At 46.3% G+C, this 15,269-nt stretch overlaps 3 protein-coding genes and 1 non-coding gene across 5 annotated transcripts; 2 read left to right on the top strand and 2 right to left on the bottom strand.

Annotated features, from left to right (window-relative positions):
• Positions 1–116: 116 nt before the first annotated feature.
• On the top strand, positions 117–990 carry LOC112349095. Its single transcript, XM_024682851.1, has 2 exons — positions 117–305; positions 366–990. Exons 1-2 carry the CDS (start codon positions 286–288, stop codon positions 883–885), a joined length of 540 nt encoding a protein of 179 aa, XP_024538619.1. The 5' UTR covers positions 117–285; the 3' UTR covers positions 886–990.
• Positions 991–3,249: 2,259 nt separating this feature from the next.
• Positions 3,250–4,758, bottom strand: LOC9656832. Its single transcript, XM_024682626.1, has 8 exons — positions 4,437–4,758; positions 4,309–4,361; positions 4,188–4,247; positions 4,053–4,130; positions 3,868–3,997; positions 3,764–3,816; positions 3,527–3,694; positions 3,250–3,466 (listed from the first exon to the last, which is right to left on the bottom strand). The coding sequence occupies exons 1-8, from the start codon at positions 4,756–4,758 to the stop codon at positions 3,329–3,331; spliced, it is 1,002 nt and encodes a 333-aa protein (XP_024538394.1). The 3' UTR covers positions 3,250–3,328.
• Positions 4,759–4,804: 46 nt separating this feature from the next.
• TRNAI-AAU lies at positions 4,805–4,878 on the top strand. Its single transcript has one exon. It is a non-coding gene; the product is annotated as a tRNA-Ile (tRNA).
• A 5,538-nt stretch (positions 4,879–10,416) lies between these two features.
• LOC9656830 lies at positions 10,417–12,666 on the bottom strand. Of its 2 annotated transcripts, XM_024682666.1 has the most exons (11): positions 12,644–12,666; positions 12,527–12,589; positions 12,449–12,475; positions 12,324–12,401; positions 12,063–12,273; positions 11,912–12,017; positions 11,742–11,859; positions 11,512–11,681; positions 11,389–11,449; positions 11,032–11,157; positions 10,417–10,969 (listed from the first exon to the last, which is right to left on the bottom strand). In XM_024682666.1, exons 5-10 carry the CDS (start codon positions 12,122–12,124, stop codon positions 11,048–11,050), a joined length of 627 nt encoding a protein of 208 aa, XP_024538434.1. In that variant the 5' UTR covers positions 12,125–12,273; positions 12,324–12,401; positions 12,449–12,475; positions 12,527–12,589; positions 12,644–12,666; the 3' UTR covers positions 10,417–10,969; positions 11,032–11,047. The 2 variants fall into 2 exon arrangements, with proteins under 2 accessions (XP_024538434.1, XP_024538435.1); XM_024682667.1 differs by lacking the exons at positions 12,449–12,475; positions 12,527–12,589; positions 12,644–12,666 and having other exon boundaries at positions 12,324–12,422.
• Between the last annotated feature and the right edge of the window lie 2,603 nt (positions 12,667–15,269).

The following is a 15,269-nucleotide window of genomic DNA, read 5'->3' as shown; positions in this document are numbered from 1 at the left end:
GTCCAAATCTTCCTCGATCCATCCCTCCTCCAAGGAAATCCCATCCCTCCCTGGCTTGGCCGCAAGAACAAGGCGGCATCCACGCGGATTGATCGCTGGCAAGCATCGCAATGGAGGATTCACTACCCTAAGAAGCTCCACGGGCAGCTGTGAGAGTGGGAACCCGGCTATGGCGACCCCATCGCTCGAGGAAGGGAAAAGAGGCCACCAGACAAAGCAAGCAAATATTGCGAGTAGCATGTTAACTGGTTTTAGGGCTCTTGTTCTTTGCGTCTCTTCGATTCGATGAAGAGAGGAATGGAAAGGTGAAATCGCGCGATGCCGTGTGAATTTCTTGCGAAATCTCTCGTGTGTGTGCCTGCCAGGTACTGCTGGAGATTTGTTTGCGATGATCCGGCGCGACAAGCTCCCCCTGTCGTTCGCCAGGAGCAATCCAGCCTCGACACGCCCCAATCCGTCGCTGACAACTCGAAATCCTTCCCGATCGAAGCTCCCGAGGCCGCATTTCCGCGAGAAATCCCGCACAGAGATGAGAGCTCGTACAGGGAGGAAAGATTTCTCCCGATGAGGGACGAGCAAGGGTCGATGTTCTTGGTGGAGCGATTCGGCGGCGCCAGATTCCACGTCTGGAAGATGAGGATGCAAATGCTGCTGGTGCTACACGATCAGTGGGGCGTGGTGAGCGGATCGGAGGCCCGGCCGGAAGAATCCGCCAGGAAGGAAGATCGCCTGGAGTTTGAGAAGAAGGACGCGAGAGCACGAGCGAATATTTTGCTCCATCTCGAGGACAGGCAACTAATGCAGGTGTGGCACACGACGTCAGCGAAGCAGGCATGGGATCTCCTGGTGGCGATCTTGGGATTTAGGGTTCTAGCGGCCGGATAGACAGAAAGAATGCTAGTGTAGCTTTAGATTCCTTAGTGGTTATATCACTACGTAAATATAACCTTCTTTATCACATTAGCTTTTTCTAACCAAATTAGTTCTATCTTTTTATTATCTTATAGGGATTCATTAAATCCCTTAGGGTCTTGGGAGATGATTATTTTGGGCTTTCACCCTCGGACTCGAATTTAGACTTAAACATGAACTTGAACTCAAATTTGGTCTCGGTCCTGATTTTAGTCCCAATCCTAGTCCCAAACTCAATTTTAATCTTGGATCCAATTTTAAATTTAGCCTCGGACTCCATCTCGAGTTTCATCTCAAACTCCTTAGACTCCATCTTAGACTCCATCTCAAATTCTATTTTGATTTTTTTGTGCCTTTTTCAAAACTCATTCCCCACTTGCTTTATGCTCATTCTTTAAGCATTTCTTTAAAAGTTCCACTCTAGCTCTCAACTTTTTAAGTTGGAGTTTTTAATTTAAATGTGTTCACTCATTAGGCTTTTCCTTTGGCCATTACCACATGAGGGTTCCACTTTGGGATTTATGTCTTACAAATACTTGTGGTGACAAACTATAAATGCACGAGGCCATAATAAAGGCTTGCTCTTTATTTTTTGTAGCTCAGTTCAGACTCTAGACTAATCATTTTGTGCCTTTATAGCAAAATACTACTTGTGGTCATGAGCTTGAAGTGCACAAAGCCATGGTAAGTTTGCTTTTCCCTATTTTCTACAGCTTGTTGGATTTAGATTTGGGAGCAATATGTTATTTGTCATGATGAGCAGACTAATCTGGTGGTGACATTACAACAAAATGCTACTTGTGGTGACGAGTTAGATTGCATAGGACCATATTAAAGCTTGCTCTTCTTTATTTTCTGCAGCTCATTGAATTAAGACTTAAGACTAATCACACAGTGATTTTAAAGCAAAATGCTACTTATGGTGATAAGTTGAAAGAGCACAACACCATGGTAAGGCTTGCTTCTCCCTGTTTGTGGTGACAAGCATGAGGCCATGGTAAAACTTGATCGTCTTTATTTTTTGTAGCTTGCTAGATTCAGACTTTGGACTAATCACTTGATGACTTTATAACAAAATGTTACTTGTCATGATGAGCTAGAATTGCACAATGCCATGGTAAAGCTTGGAACTCTCTATTTTCTGTAGCTCTTTGGATTCAAACTTAGTACTAATTGCGCAGTGACTTTTAGCAAAGTTCTGCTTTTCGTGACAAATGAACTAATTACACAATGACTTTACAGCAAAATGGTGCTTGTGGTGACAAACTTAAGTTCACAAATCCATGGTAAAGCTTGTTTTTCTCTATTTTCTGCAGCACACTGGATTTAGATTTGGGATAGTGACTTTATAGAAAATTAACACCTTTTCAAGAAAAAGGAAGAGAAATAGTTATTAATGTATCACTATATTGAATGTTTGGTAGTTAACAAGCCTTTTCAAAAAAAAGGGAGAGAAATAGCTATTAATGTATCACACTTTAATCTCACTATATTTCACAATTTCACAATCACTGGTCGACTTAGCAGACCTTTCTACCTGGAACCACTGGATCTTCCGCCCCTCGAGTTGGCGCCCTCTCCTGGCGAGCCCGTCCGCTACATTATTCTCATATACCTTGTCGTGCGCCTTGACTTTGCACAGCCGGATCTCCATCCCGCTCTTTGCTGCCGCGTCAACGATGCACTGCAGGAGCGGCTTGAGCTGGATGCAGTCGGGGTGCTCAGGCCGGCACTGCGCAAACTGCAACAGCTTCAGCGACTGCAAACTGTCCGTGTAGATATTCAGCTTGTTGGACTGCCAGTAACCTCGAGCCCTGTACAGCTGCACCGCCGCGATGGAGTCGTGTATCGCAAGAACCTCCATGTTGAGCGAAGACACGATGAGGCTGTCGACGATAGGGTTCCCGTTTTTGCACCAGCCGTTCTCCTGCGGGATTTGCACAGCCATGCCCGTCCCTTTGTGGGACTCCTCTGCAGACGGGAAGTAGACGCCGTACCCTGCCGAGAGCGACTCTTTATCGAAGGAACCATCAGTGAATACATTCCAAGGAGAAGATGCTTTTATTTCATCAAGTCCTCGCTCACGAGTACAAATGGTAATGGCCCATTTCTGCCATGGCTTTCCTAATCTGACTCCTACACCCCCACACACCTTCTTGTTCGCGATGCACGCTTCATCCTCGCCAGCTTTGCGCTTGAGAGCCATCATCTTGTTCGTCTCGGAAGATTACCCTAAGTTTTGGGGCCTCAATTTCCAAATGTAAACGTTTTCGTACTAGGTAGATGCGAACTCGCCACCTGGAGAAACAGATGAAGAAAAGAAAAACCACCCTGCACTTGTCCAGCCAAAGATGGATTGATCGATTAGCAAACTATGACAGAAACAACAATGAAAAAGTGAAAAGAGGCATTTTCTTCACTGTATGAAAGCCTTCCACTGTAGTGTCCCTTTTCGCAGCCTCTCGGGAACAGCCTGAGACCACTGTGAGAGATTGGGGAGGGGACCCGTGAAAGCCATCTTGTTATTCACTTGATCAAGCTTCCGCCAGTTCACCTGCGGTTCCTTCAACTCGTAAGCGCTTTAAGTATTAGGAAATGGAGAAAAAAGTCTTACCTCGCCTGGAAATGCCTTTGACATCGCATAAAGAACATGGTTCTCGCCCGTAATTGTGGACTCTAGAGTTTCATCATCGTCATGTCCATGTCTTTGCTCTTCTACGCAGTTGATCATGATCCGGCCCCCGGGTCTTAGTCTTTTCCTGAGCTTAAACCATGTCTCTGCCTGGAAGTAACAATCAGGAAAAGATATCAGTGATCTGATGCTCCGCAAAGACTAAAACTCGTTTCTCACCTCCTTGAGAACTGGCAGAACATCGCCATTTGAGAATAAATCGACGACAATGCCTGTAGAAAAGTGAGGTTGAAGATAAAAAAAGAGAGGTTGCAGCGAGCTACCTGCGAATCCACCCTCGGGATCATTTGCATCCGAGAGAGCATCGTCGATGTGAATTGTAAGCCCTCCACCGTGTTTGATTTTGCCTTCTAACTCCGACAAGCCGAGATAATCCCTTGCCTTGTCAATTAGCTGCAAGCCTCAACAACGTAAGAGTTTGCATTGACGGTGTCAAAGAGTTACTCACGATCTCATCAATTTCCCAGCCTATCAATTCTCGCTCCGGCCACAAGTGGAGCAGCAATCGTGCAGCTGTACCACCGCCCTGATGATCAAACACAGAAAAACCAGGAAACCTAGGAAGAAATCGAAAAGCTCTTACCAGTCCTAGAATTGCAATGGGACCTCTGGGAATGATCGGTGGAAGCGAGGAGAACTCGTCCTTCAATCACACAAAGAAGTCATAACTCGCTTTTCACTCCTCAAGAAAGGAAGCTATTTACCCAGTATGAACCGACCCACACAGAATCCTCCTTGTAAATACTATGAACATTTCCTACATTGGGACGTAAAGCTCTCTCAATCACCACAAAAAGAACCAAATGATCTATAGATGAGAGAGATTGCTCACCTGTTTGATCCAGCAGCAGCAATCTAGCTCCCGCGAATTCACTGGGCGAATCCCTGGGCACCTCGAGAATCGCAATGGCGTTGTAGAAGCTCATCATCGAGGTCACGACGGTGGGAGCGGCCGCGGTGGCCTCCAAATCCTCCTCCGTCCATTGCTCCACCGAGAAATCTCTCTTCCTCTTGGACGAAGACGCGGCATTGGCGGCAAGACGGGCAATGCGGCATCTGGGCGCTGCGACTGGAATCGCCGGCAAGCATCGCAATACAAGTGGATTGGACCTAACGAGAAGAAGATCGAGCACGGGCAAGTGAAGCTCGGCCATATGCTACTACATAATTCCAACCAATAGATAAGCACTTAATGTTTAAGGCCTATTAGCTCAGTTGGTCAGAGCGTGCTGCTAATAACGCCAAGGTCGCAGGTTCGAAACCTGCATAGGCTATATCTTCCTCTCTGTTTAACGAGGAAAGGGAAAAGCCTTGTTTTGCTTCGAGATGTGCGCGTTTGCCTCGCTTTCATGTTTCCTGAGAGTTTCGAGTGTGAGGAGCTACCTGACGAGTGCGTCTGCCGGATCTTGGCATGGCTCCCCATTCCAGACCTTGTCCGCTGCAAGCTTGTCTGCAAGCGCTGGAAGTCACTCATTGAGGATGCCACTCGCTGGAGAAGCTTGCCGCGGTTGCATGAGTCGTGGTTTGTAGACAATAGTTCCGTTCTCTGTCGTATCTTGGCCACTAGTAATTCTCCCCACAGGGCTCGCCATCTTAAGTTGCCCTTGCGCTTGAAGAATAGAGGTCCTTGGAGTGAAGGACGCTGCAGGTTTAGGATATTTGCCGACTCGTCCTGCGGCCTGGTGTGTGGCTATTTTGTGAATCTCCAGAGACACCACCTTCCATATTACATGGTTGGGAATCCGATTACCGGGACGTGGTGTCGCCTCCCCAAGCCGCCGGTGAACGAGGTCTCGAGGAAAGAGGGGAAACTGCTTGTGGATCCATGCACAGGGTACTTCAAGGTCCTGGTGTTTCTCCTTGCAGATTTTGATCACTACTGGCTATTCAATTCGCTCACTAGGCAGTGGCGGCGCTGCCAGTTTACAAGCAAGAAGAGCATTGATGATCTCGCTGCGGATGACAAGGGACCATGGCTGGGATCTAGTATGTTTGCATCACCTAACAGGCAGTCGCTAAAGATCACCGGTGGTCGGGTTGATCTTCTTTACGTGGCTGTGTTTGATCAGGTTTCAGGTTGCTATGACAGGGTCAAGGTGAAGTTTCCAAGCAATCTTTTCTGTTGTGGGCTGCCTTGTATTGTAGATTACAATGGGAGGTGGATTCTTGTTTCGTCAACTATAAGTGGTGGTTATAAGGTGTCTGCTGCTGCATGGGAACTCGACAGGGAGACAATAGATTGGAAACTTTTGAGTGAGGTTTACGTGGGTGACTTGGTGAAGAATGGCGCTCTTGAGTTTGAGTATTTTGTTGTCAAGCATTCTGTTGTTGTGCGACCAAGTATGTTATCAGTCTCTCCACCGATGGCCTTCTTCTTCAAGAATAATTCATGGAGTATCTGCAGCAAGTATAACTATAAGACGGCCTTCACGCTCACACCAGATTTATTTTCAAAGCCTAGAATTTTTTATCAGCCTCGTAGAAACATAAAACCAGAGAAACATGAGTTTCGGAATCGCGTTATCCAAGCTTGCTGTCAATAAAGAAATGCGATGGCAGGCGGATCCACCGTCACATCGGGCCTATCACTTTGTCTCCAATCTTCTTTACAGATGTACGAGACATAAACGACCTTCGGGTAAGAATCCAGCAGCTTAATTGCCAGCATGGTGTCAAGTTCCGTGTCGAAAAACCTCAGTGGTCGTGTAAGCTGTGCGAATCCTCGAGCGACTTCAGTTGCTCCTTCTCGGCAAGGTTTTGCTGCGAGGAGAGTGACGTGACCGGCGAAGAGCCGATCATTTGCGAATAAAGCTTGAGTGCCTTCTCGGCTTCACCACTTTCAGTGTATCCCAGCACCATTAGTTCCGATCACTTCTCAAACTTGCCTTTGTCATCTCCTTTGCTGCCGAGACTCAATAACAACAACCAAAGTCGCTGTGCTCGGTTCGCAATCTTCGTCAATTGATGGAGCCGATTCTTCGTCTCCATGCTGTGCATGATAGCCATCCTACTATGCTGCAAGGACTCTGCACCGAATCCGCCAATCTCCCATAAAGTCCACCAGCCTGGAAAGCAAAAGCTTGTAAGATCTTAAGGTGGTTTACATCCTCTGCTTGTTCCGGAGCTCACGTTGACGATTTGAGCTCTGTGAGATGACAAACTCTGTTAACTTTCGAAATGAGAGGTAGTTCGTGTCAATGACGACTACTTTGGAGTTCTCCAAGTTTGTAAAAACCACCGAGATTTCCACCTATACAGTGGATCAAACTAAGCAGCGAGCTCATGAGCTTGTTCAGGATCAGGATCTTAATCTTGCCAGATGGTCTGTCTGGAAGTATAGACAGGCAAGTCATTTTCTCCAGGATACGAGACTGTAGATAGCTTTCACAAAGAACGTGTGGAGCTCTGGCAAAACTTCCGCTTTCGAGAACAAATCCACGACAACACCTGGACAAGAATCACAGCTTCTGAGAAAAGATGATAAAAGAATTTGCATCTCAAGGCACCTGCAAATCCTTCCGAAAAAGCGTTGAGCTCGGGGTGGCATTCACGATGGAGAATGGCAAGAGACTCACGATTTCATGTCATCGATCTCCAATGCTCGCTCGGGAGCAGTGATCGAGCAGCTCACTCTTGAAACAAAAAAGGTTTTCTAAGAAGAACACGAAAAGTTCCTACCAACCCGAGAATTGTCTTCTGGAATGACCGGTGGAAGTGAGGAGAAGTCATCCTAAAGAACAAACATGAGCTTTAGAACAAACAAGAGAAGAAAAATTTTAGTCTGGTTTTAGGGCTCTTGTTCTTTCCGCCGAGGTGAAATCACGCGACGCCGTGTATTTCTTGCGAAATCTCTCGTGTTTGTGCCAGGCACCGCTGGAGATTTTGTGGCGATGATCCGGCGGAGCAATCCGGCCTCGACACGTCCCAATCCGTCGCTGACAACGCGAAATCCTTCCCGAGGCCGCATTTCCGCGAGAAATCCCGCACAGAGATGAGAGCTCGTACAGGGAGGAAAGATTTCTCCCGATGAGGGACGAGCAAGGGTCGATGTTCTTGGTGGAGCGATTCGGGGGCGCCAGATTCCACGTCTGGAAGATGAGGATGCAAATGCTGCTGGTGCTACACGATCAGTGGGGCGTGGTGAGCGGATCGGAGGCCCGGCCGGGAGAATCCGCGAGGAAGGAAGATCGCCTGGAGTTTGAGAAGAAGGACGCGAGAGCACGAGCGAATATTTAGCTCCATCTCGAGGACAGGCAGCTAATGCAGGTGTGGCACACGACGTCAGCGAAGCAGGCATGGGATCTCCTGGGCGACATGTACATGGCGTTCTAGGAGTCCGGGATTTAGGGTTCTAGCGCCTTGATAGATAGAAAGAATGATAATGGCGCGTCCACAGCTAGCACCAAGGAATTTGCAAGGGCACATAAGGCGAGTACGATGCACTATCGCACGTCCATCGTCTTCTTCAGTGGTATACATTGTCTTCTTCGGGCTGGACCGGTTCCAAGGCGGGCTCAAAATCCTAGAAACCATCGGCCGAACTAACACAAATGATCAGTCAAAGATGCTAGCGAATGTTCTTGTGGTCAATATAGCCGTTGACTCTAGTTAGCCAAAAGCTTGACTCACCCAAGCGGCTGTCTGTGAGCTCCATCTCCGCGTGCTCAAACGTGGAAGAAGGCAGGAAAATCTACACGGGTTCTCTTACAATGCTCTCAGCTTGTCAAGAAGTTATCAAGAGATTATCTAGGGCTCAAAACATGCGGCATCTGGGAATGCACCGGCTGATCGCCGGGAAAGCATCGCAAGAAGTGACAGCGCCGGATAAAATTCAAAAATCTGGCTTAGAAAGTGCTTGTAAAGCGCTTGTAGCTCAGTGGATAGAGCGTCTGTTTCCGGAGCAGAAAGTCACAGGATCGATCTCTGTCCTGCGCGCAAGCAGGAGTGTGATACAGTTGATCGCGCCGCTCCTGCTGGAGCATAGCTTGATCGACTGCATGTTCTCGAGCCAGAGCACTCATTAGTTTCTTTCTCCTTTCCTTGTGTGTTGTGATTATTCCTTGCTTCTCTTGGTGCATCTTTGGACAAGATGGATCGGAGCAGATTAACCATCTTTACCTGAAGAGCTTCATGATACAGTAGGATGTGTAAACGGGCCATGATGGTTGGTTGAGACTGATGAAAGAATGGCGGCATTTGGAGAATCCTCATTGAAGCTTTGCCTGATGCGTAGGATTTGTGCTAGTGAGTCAAGAGGAGCTCTTTAGATCGAGCAGCAGCTGAGATTGTGCGAGATTTGGCTCACGGCAGGAGGATGCACCGTGTCATCCAGTCTCTGATATAAGCGCTTTGTTTCAATCTCCTCTATAGATGTGCCAGAAGTGCTGGAGCATCAAAGACGCCACCGATTTGGTACGATTACTACATTTGCCTTAAACGGGCATCTGGAGGTCGCAAATACACTCTTTTCTTTCCGATGCTCAGCAAGAAAGTGATCTCCTGGAACACAAGGCTTGCGTCTTGGACCAGTATCATGCACATATACGTCCCATGAGGCATCTTGACGAGGCTGTTGCTCTCAGTTTATTTGGAAGCCGAGAGTTACAAGCAGCTCCAAAGCATTCATTCTTCCTTGCTAATCGAACAAGTCTTTAGTTATGGTGTCAAAGCAAACATGCTTGGAATTATATCTCTATTGAGAATCACAGCTCTCTAGATTAGGATTGCTGCTCGTCTTTTGGTCGACCCTCTTTCCTCATGGTCATCTACATAACTGCCGCTAGCTATGACCAAACACTTCGCATTCTAAAGTCTGTGCGAGCTTTTGTGAGAGTTTGTGCCCATATGGAGCTTTATCTATGGGAGGCAGCCTCCTTTGTTTTCTCATTTTTTCTGCTCCTCTTGTGGAGAAATGGCTCCTTCTCGAAAGCTTGTGCTTGCATTGCTCCCTTTATCCCTGCTCATCACTGCTACTTTCGCTGCTGAAAATGAAGGTAGTAGTTTTCTTCTCCAAAATCGGGCACCATATTGCTAGGGTAACTTGGTCGTCCAGTGCAGATCTGTGAATCCAACTCAAACACTAAGATCATTGAAATTCTGAAGAAGAAAACCACTACCTTCATTTTCAGCAGCAAAAATAGCAGTGATATAAGAGGAGATGCATTCTCTCTATGGTCTCCAGAGCTTCTTCACCTTAGCCATTCTTCCCAGGGGCCACGAGTTCTTCTCAAAAACACCTCCCAAAAAGGTCCTACTCATGGACGATGTGTGTGGAAGATTTCATCTTCTAATAAAGATGGAGCTTCTTTCCTGGTAGATGCCACTAATTTCAAGTCTTCATTCAGCTCCATTCCGTCTTGGCAGTCTCCACACTTTACAACCAAGTCTTCTAAATGCTTCCCAGAGAATTAGCTTTTCCTGCCTTGGAGCTCACAAACAGTCTTTCTGCTGAAGATCCAAACAAATTGCTGGCTCTGTAAGAAATCACATAAGACATCTTTCCCTAGATTTCCAGATTTACAAGTGAAATCATGGGTCTCATCCAGTGGTTTTTGGCATGAAAATTCGTTTAGCTCAGCCAACTTAGCTGCCGCATCCTGGGGCTGGCCAGTTGGCGACACCTCTAGCTAATGAAAGAATCCGGTGAAGTGGATGTGTGGCGACATGCTTCTGTATTCTGCAGTTGTTTAAGCTTTAAATTTAAACAAATAAAAGGGAGTCTCAAAACTTAAAAACAAAGTTATTTCAATAAACAATTAGATAATTATACATATAAAATTTTACAAAGTCCAAACATAAAACCTACATGTACATACACAAAAGAAAAATTTTGTTTATAACTTTAAAGAAAAATACCCAACACAATGGCCATCGATAGCAGTGGTATACAACACCACATCCAGTCTTCTTCGGGCTTCTTCGATGAGCTCCATGGCTTCCCTGGACCAGTTCACTTTACACTGTCCTGGGTTGAACTAGACAACGCTGGGAGGACAATCCCTCTCAAGTTCCAGGCCTCCAACTGGTTTAGTCTGCAGCGAATGGTATAGAGTGTAGATAAGAAGCTTCTCCTCGTCTCACCTAAAACATGCACAGCGTCAAGGTCGTGAAATTCACCACAGCCCCCTGCGCTCATCTGGTTGAGGAGATCGAACGCATCGTCCAACCTCGTCAGCTTGCAGAAGCCGTTCATGAGGGTGGTGTACGTCCGGAGAGCTTCCAGTCTCGGTTATCTGGTTCATCGCCTCGTCCATCTGTCCCAGGGAGTTGTAAGTCACCGTGTTGCTGCCTCTCTTGATCATCTGGCCGAAGTGATCAATCGCCTTCTTCGTCTGAAGAAGAACAAGAGCTTGGTGTCCTGCTCCACTGTGAGTTATGGGGGACTCGGTTCAGGATCAGCAATGTTCTTTAGGGACGAGAAGACCAACCTTAAACATTTTTCCTTTAGTCCCATCCCTTCTTCCATCCCTTTTGTTTCGGCCGTTCTTCACGAGAGCCGCAACCATCGAGAGCCAGTGGCAGCAGTCCGGCAAGGTCCAGTGCTGTAGTAGAACCTGAATAAATAAATAAATAAATAAATAAATAAATAAAATGAAAGATCACTTCACCCATAAAATCAAACTTCAGTGAGAAAAAATTGGAGTGGATGAATATATCTAGTTGATGAGATGAATATGAAAGTATGAATAGGAGAGATGACTACAACCAAATAGCTAACACAACAGAAAGTATAGGAAACACAAGGGAGAGTAGGAAGTAAGCAACCCCCTCTCTCGTGGTCATACCTGCAACCGGGGGGAACTGAGTCTCCAAAAACTGGGAGAGGTCTTGATTTGTCCTCGCAAGCTGGAAAAAAGAAAACTCTTTTTAAAAACAAAAAAGCTGAAAGCAAGTTGTAGAAAACACACCTGGTCATACTCACTGTAAGGTGCAACTGGAGCTATGTACTGCCTCCCCAAGAGAGCTAGGACAACGTAGCTAGCTCCAAAGCCTGTGGTGCTCACCAGCCAAACAACTTTCGAGCCTTTGACTGCTGCAACCACCACAGTGCCACCCCCACACAGCACCATCCACACCACTTCAAGAAAAAATAACAGCGTCAAATGTTTAATAATGTTTAAAAGTTGAAATCACTTACCTCCCAAAGCAGCATAGACTGAGTAGCGAAAGCTCACAATGCCAGGCACAATGAACATGGCTGGGTAGAGGACTGCAAGAGTCCTGGGTGTGTAGAGACACACCCTCCACAAAACAGCCTACAAATAAAATACATATGAAACATTTATGATTCAAATAAACATTCTGTACCTTACACTGGAAGTGAGTCCTCAACACCCAGTGACAGAGAGTGAACACGTAGACGCTCACACCAACAAGAAAAGCTCCGCCGATCCGTAGCTCAGCACGCTCGTACCTATCATAAAGATAACATAACAATTCCAAACAGAAATATTTTTACCTTGCCCTTGCCATTTCCAGCCGCAAGCGTGTGTAGAGAAGAGGCGTCAGCCACCTGCGCATTTCGGATGGGTGGTCGGCAGGCAGTACCTCCTGGTGTGGAGGGATTACAACTCTAAAGAGCTGCACAAGCCATACAAGGCCCTTCTGTCAGGCCCCCCACCACCTCTGGCTCCACGAACGTGATATCTCGATCAAAGGCTCATGTCGATCTGGTAAGGAATGTCCTAGATGACAGAACTTCGTAGAAAAAAAAGCTCACCGATGCTCAGTGGTTGGAAATGGAATGCTCTTGCCTCGCTGGCCAAGAAGCCGGGATCCGGCACAATCGGCGGCACTCCTAAACAAGGAAAAAGTGTAAGTTTTTAAACTATCTATCTGCCATACGTGGGGATTCGCTGCTGATTTCCTTTCCTAAACAAAAAACGTAAGAGTCTTGTCGCCCAGCAGTTATATCAAGCTTACCGTTCAGCAAGGGGGTTTTGTCAGACGCACTGACATCCGGTTGGATTTCCTTCTGCACAGCTCCTAGACAACGAAGGAAAACGAAACTAAGAAAAACGTAAGAGTTATTGCGCTTACTGTTACTGTGCCTGCCAGCGCGCTCTGCCGCCTTCCCCACTGTGGCTGCTGCTGTCGTCCCCATCCCCTCCGCTCCAGCTGCCCCAGCTGCTCCAGGCGCCGCCGCCCCCGCCACCGGTGCCGTCGCTCCCGTCGCTCCCGTCGCCCCCGCTGCTGCCGCCATCGCATTAGGGTTCTTCAGCTTCTTGGAGCTTTTGGGGGCAATGCACGATTTGAATTAAGGAGATGGTTTGTTTATTAACCATACCATTAGCCACGTCGGATATTGCTGACTCGTACCAAAACAACGTTACGCCACGTGTCCTCTAGCGCCAATCACCCGGCGTAGCAATCACCCGAAGCAAGCTTACATCTTCTTCAGGGGAAGAAAGCTTTCCACTCTGTGAAGTTCAGATCAAGCTTCCTCCAATTCACCTGACAGACAGGAAATCAAAGTCTTGGAAACGAGAATTGTGCTGCGCTCTTTCCAATCTTTTAAAGCTCCCCAATTATCCCCCATGTCTCTGCCCAAATGGTGTCATTTCGTGCGGACAGATTTAACGGAGTCAAAGGCAGCAGCACGGCCTCTTGTTTCCTGAGAGCTGGAATTACCGGACGAGTGCGTTTGCCAGATCTTTGGATCCCAAACCTTGTTCGCTACAAGGTTGTATGCGAAGCCTGAATCGGGGAGTGTGATGCGCTCCAGCGCTGAGGCAGCAAAACCCTACCTCGAATCGAATCAGGCCGGCATGGCGCATAAGACTAGACCTGAAGGTGGTTACAGGCCTGGTGTGTGGCTATCTTGTCCTCCCCGACTTCCCGGTGGACGAGGTCACAAGGAAAGAGGGGAAGCTGCTTGTTAGATGATCTACTTGAGCAGGATGATTCCCCGACCTCGGCCAATTGCTTGGATCTGAGGTCAATCTGGAATCTCAGGTTGTTGTCCAACTCCAGAACTGCTGTTGGGATTCAAACACTTCAGAAAAAATTTCAAGTGACGTTTCCTGATTCCTGCTACAATCGTTTTAGGCTGACCATCTGTCAAACGCTGCTGGCAACCTGATCATCGCCTCTCAGTCGATGCAAACATACTAGATCCGACCCACATCTGCAGCGGGATCATCAATGCTCTTCTCGCTTGTAAACTCGCAGCGCTGCCACTCCATACTGAGCGAATTGAAAAGCCAGTTGCTCGAATTTGAGCATTCCAACCGCCTCGTTGCAACTTGATTGCAAGAGTCTACAGTGATCCACCCTGTGAAAAGAACAAAACAGACCATTTCTAGGATAAGAAATTCGATGGCAGTTTCCAAGTTCTGTGAAGGGAATGCATGGTCTGTGCTTTAATACCTAGCAGAAACATTCAAGCTTGTCAATCGAACTTGTCCTTGACTACCGTATTATTATTATAGACACAAAAGATTTAAATTTGATGTAATTTTACAGTTCCAGCATGACCAAAAGCTTGTCATGTAGATAGGGACCAAGCAAGGCCTGCCCAAGTCAACAAATAAAGTTAATGAGTTCATAATTTTATTTTAATTTTTTTGTTTCCTGGCTTTGTCCCGGACCCTACGGCCGAGGTGAAAAGCTCTCGAGACCAAAAGTTTCAACCCTGCCTGGAAGAACTCAAACTGTGAGATTGTAGATAGCTTTCACAAAGAGTGTTTTAAAGGTGGGCGAAGCAAACTCAGGAGACAACTCAGTAACCATACAGAGGTGGATAGGGAGGAACACCAAGGCGAGGAAGAGAGGACCCCTGAGCCCTGTCTTTTTCTGTCAGTTGGATGCTTCCATCCCGGGAGCAATATATTTGCTCATGCTCTTGCGTCTTTCTTCTCAAACTCCAAGTAGATTCTCCTTTGATCCGCCATTGATAGTATAGCCCATTGCATCCTCATCTTCCAGACCTAAAATCTGGCACTGCTGAATCGCTCCACCCTTGCTCGTTTTGCATCGGGAGAAATCTAGGAACTTCAATCTGGGAGGATTTTGAGTTGTCAGCAACGTGTCCACGCTGGATTTCTCCCCGTGAGGAAGGATATATATATACATGTTAAAAAAGTGACATGTTGAAAATTGGTGCATTTATCTATTTATATTTTGTTTTGGCAGTCCCAATAATAAAAGAAACATGAAACTGTGCAAACAAGTTTGCAAGTTTGTTGTGGGGTTGTTTTTGAGTCTTCAAAATACGCAAATGGCTAACTGGCAAGGTGCCCATACTGAATATTTGACACGTGGATGGTGTTTGTTGACCACTCTAATTTGTATCCTAATTTTGTTATTATTATCAATTAACATATTAATTCTAAGTCCTAAAGACTATTGTTTGCTATGATAGCATAGTCAAAACTGAGTGGAGAATCTATGTCACCATGAAAAGTATTCTTCAATTCCTAATAACTGTTTTTAGTACATTTGGATATGTATCAAAACATAACTCATGGCCCCTTCCCTCTATTCGTGGGCCTTACTTTTTATATTTGAATTTTACTTGTTTCTCAAGTGTTCCCTTTTAGTTGCTTACATTAATAAAGAAGACGATCTTGCATTTTTTACTGTGGGGAATTACAAAATAATGGAACACTTTCAAAATGAATTTTAAAAAATAAGTTTTTCAAATAATTGTAGTTTTAATTTATTT

Source organism: Selaginella moellendorffii, unplaced genomic scaffold (assembly GCF_000143415.4).
Source record: "Selaginella moellendorffii unplaced genomic scaffold, v1.0 SELMOscaffold_35, whole genome shotgun sequence".
Lineage (NCBI taxonomy): Eukaryota > Viridiplantae > Streptophyta > Lycopodiopsida > Selaginellales > Selaginellaceae > Selaginella > Selaginella moellendorffii.
This window is presented reverse-complemented; position numbering and strand designations above follow the sequence as displayed.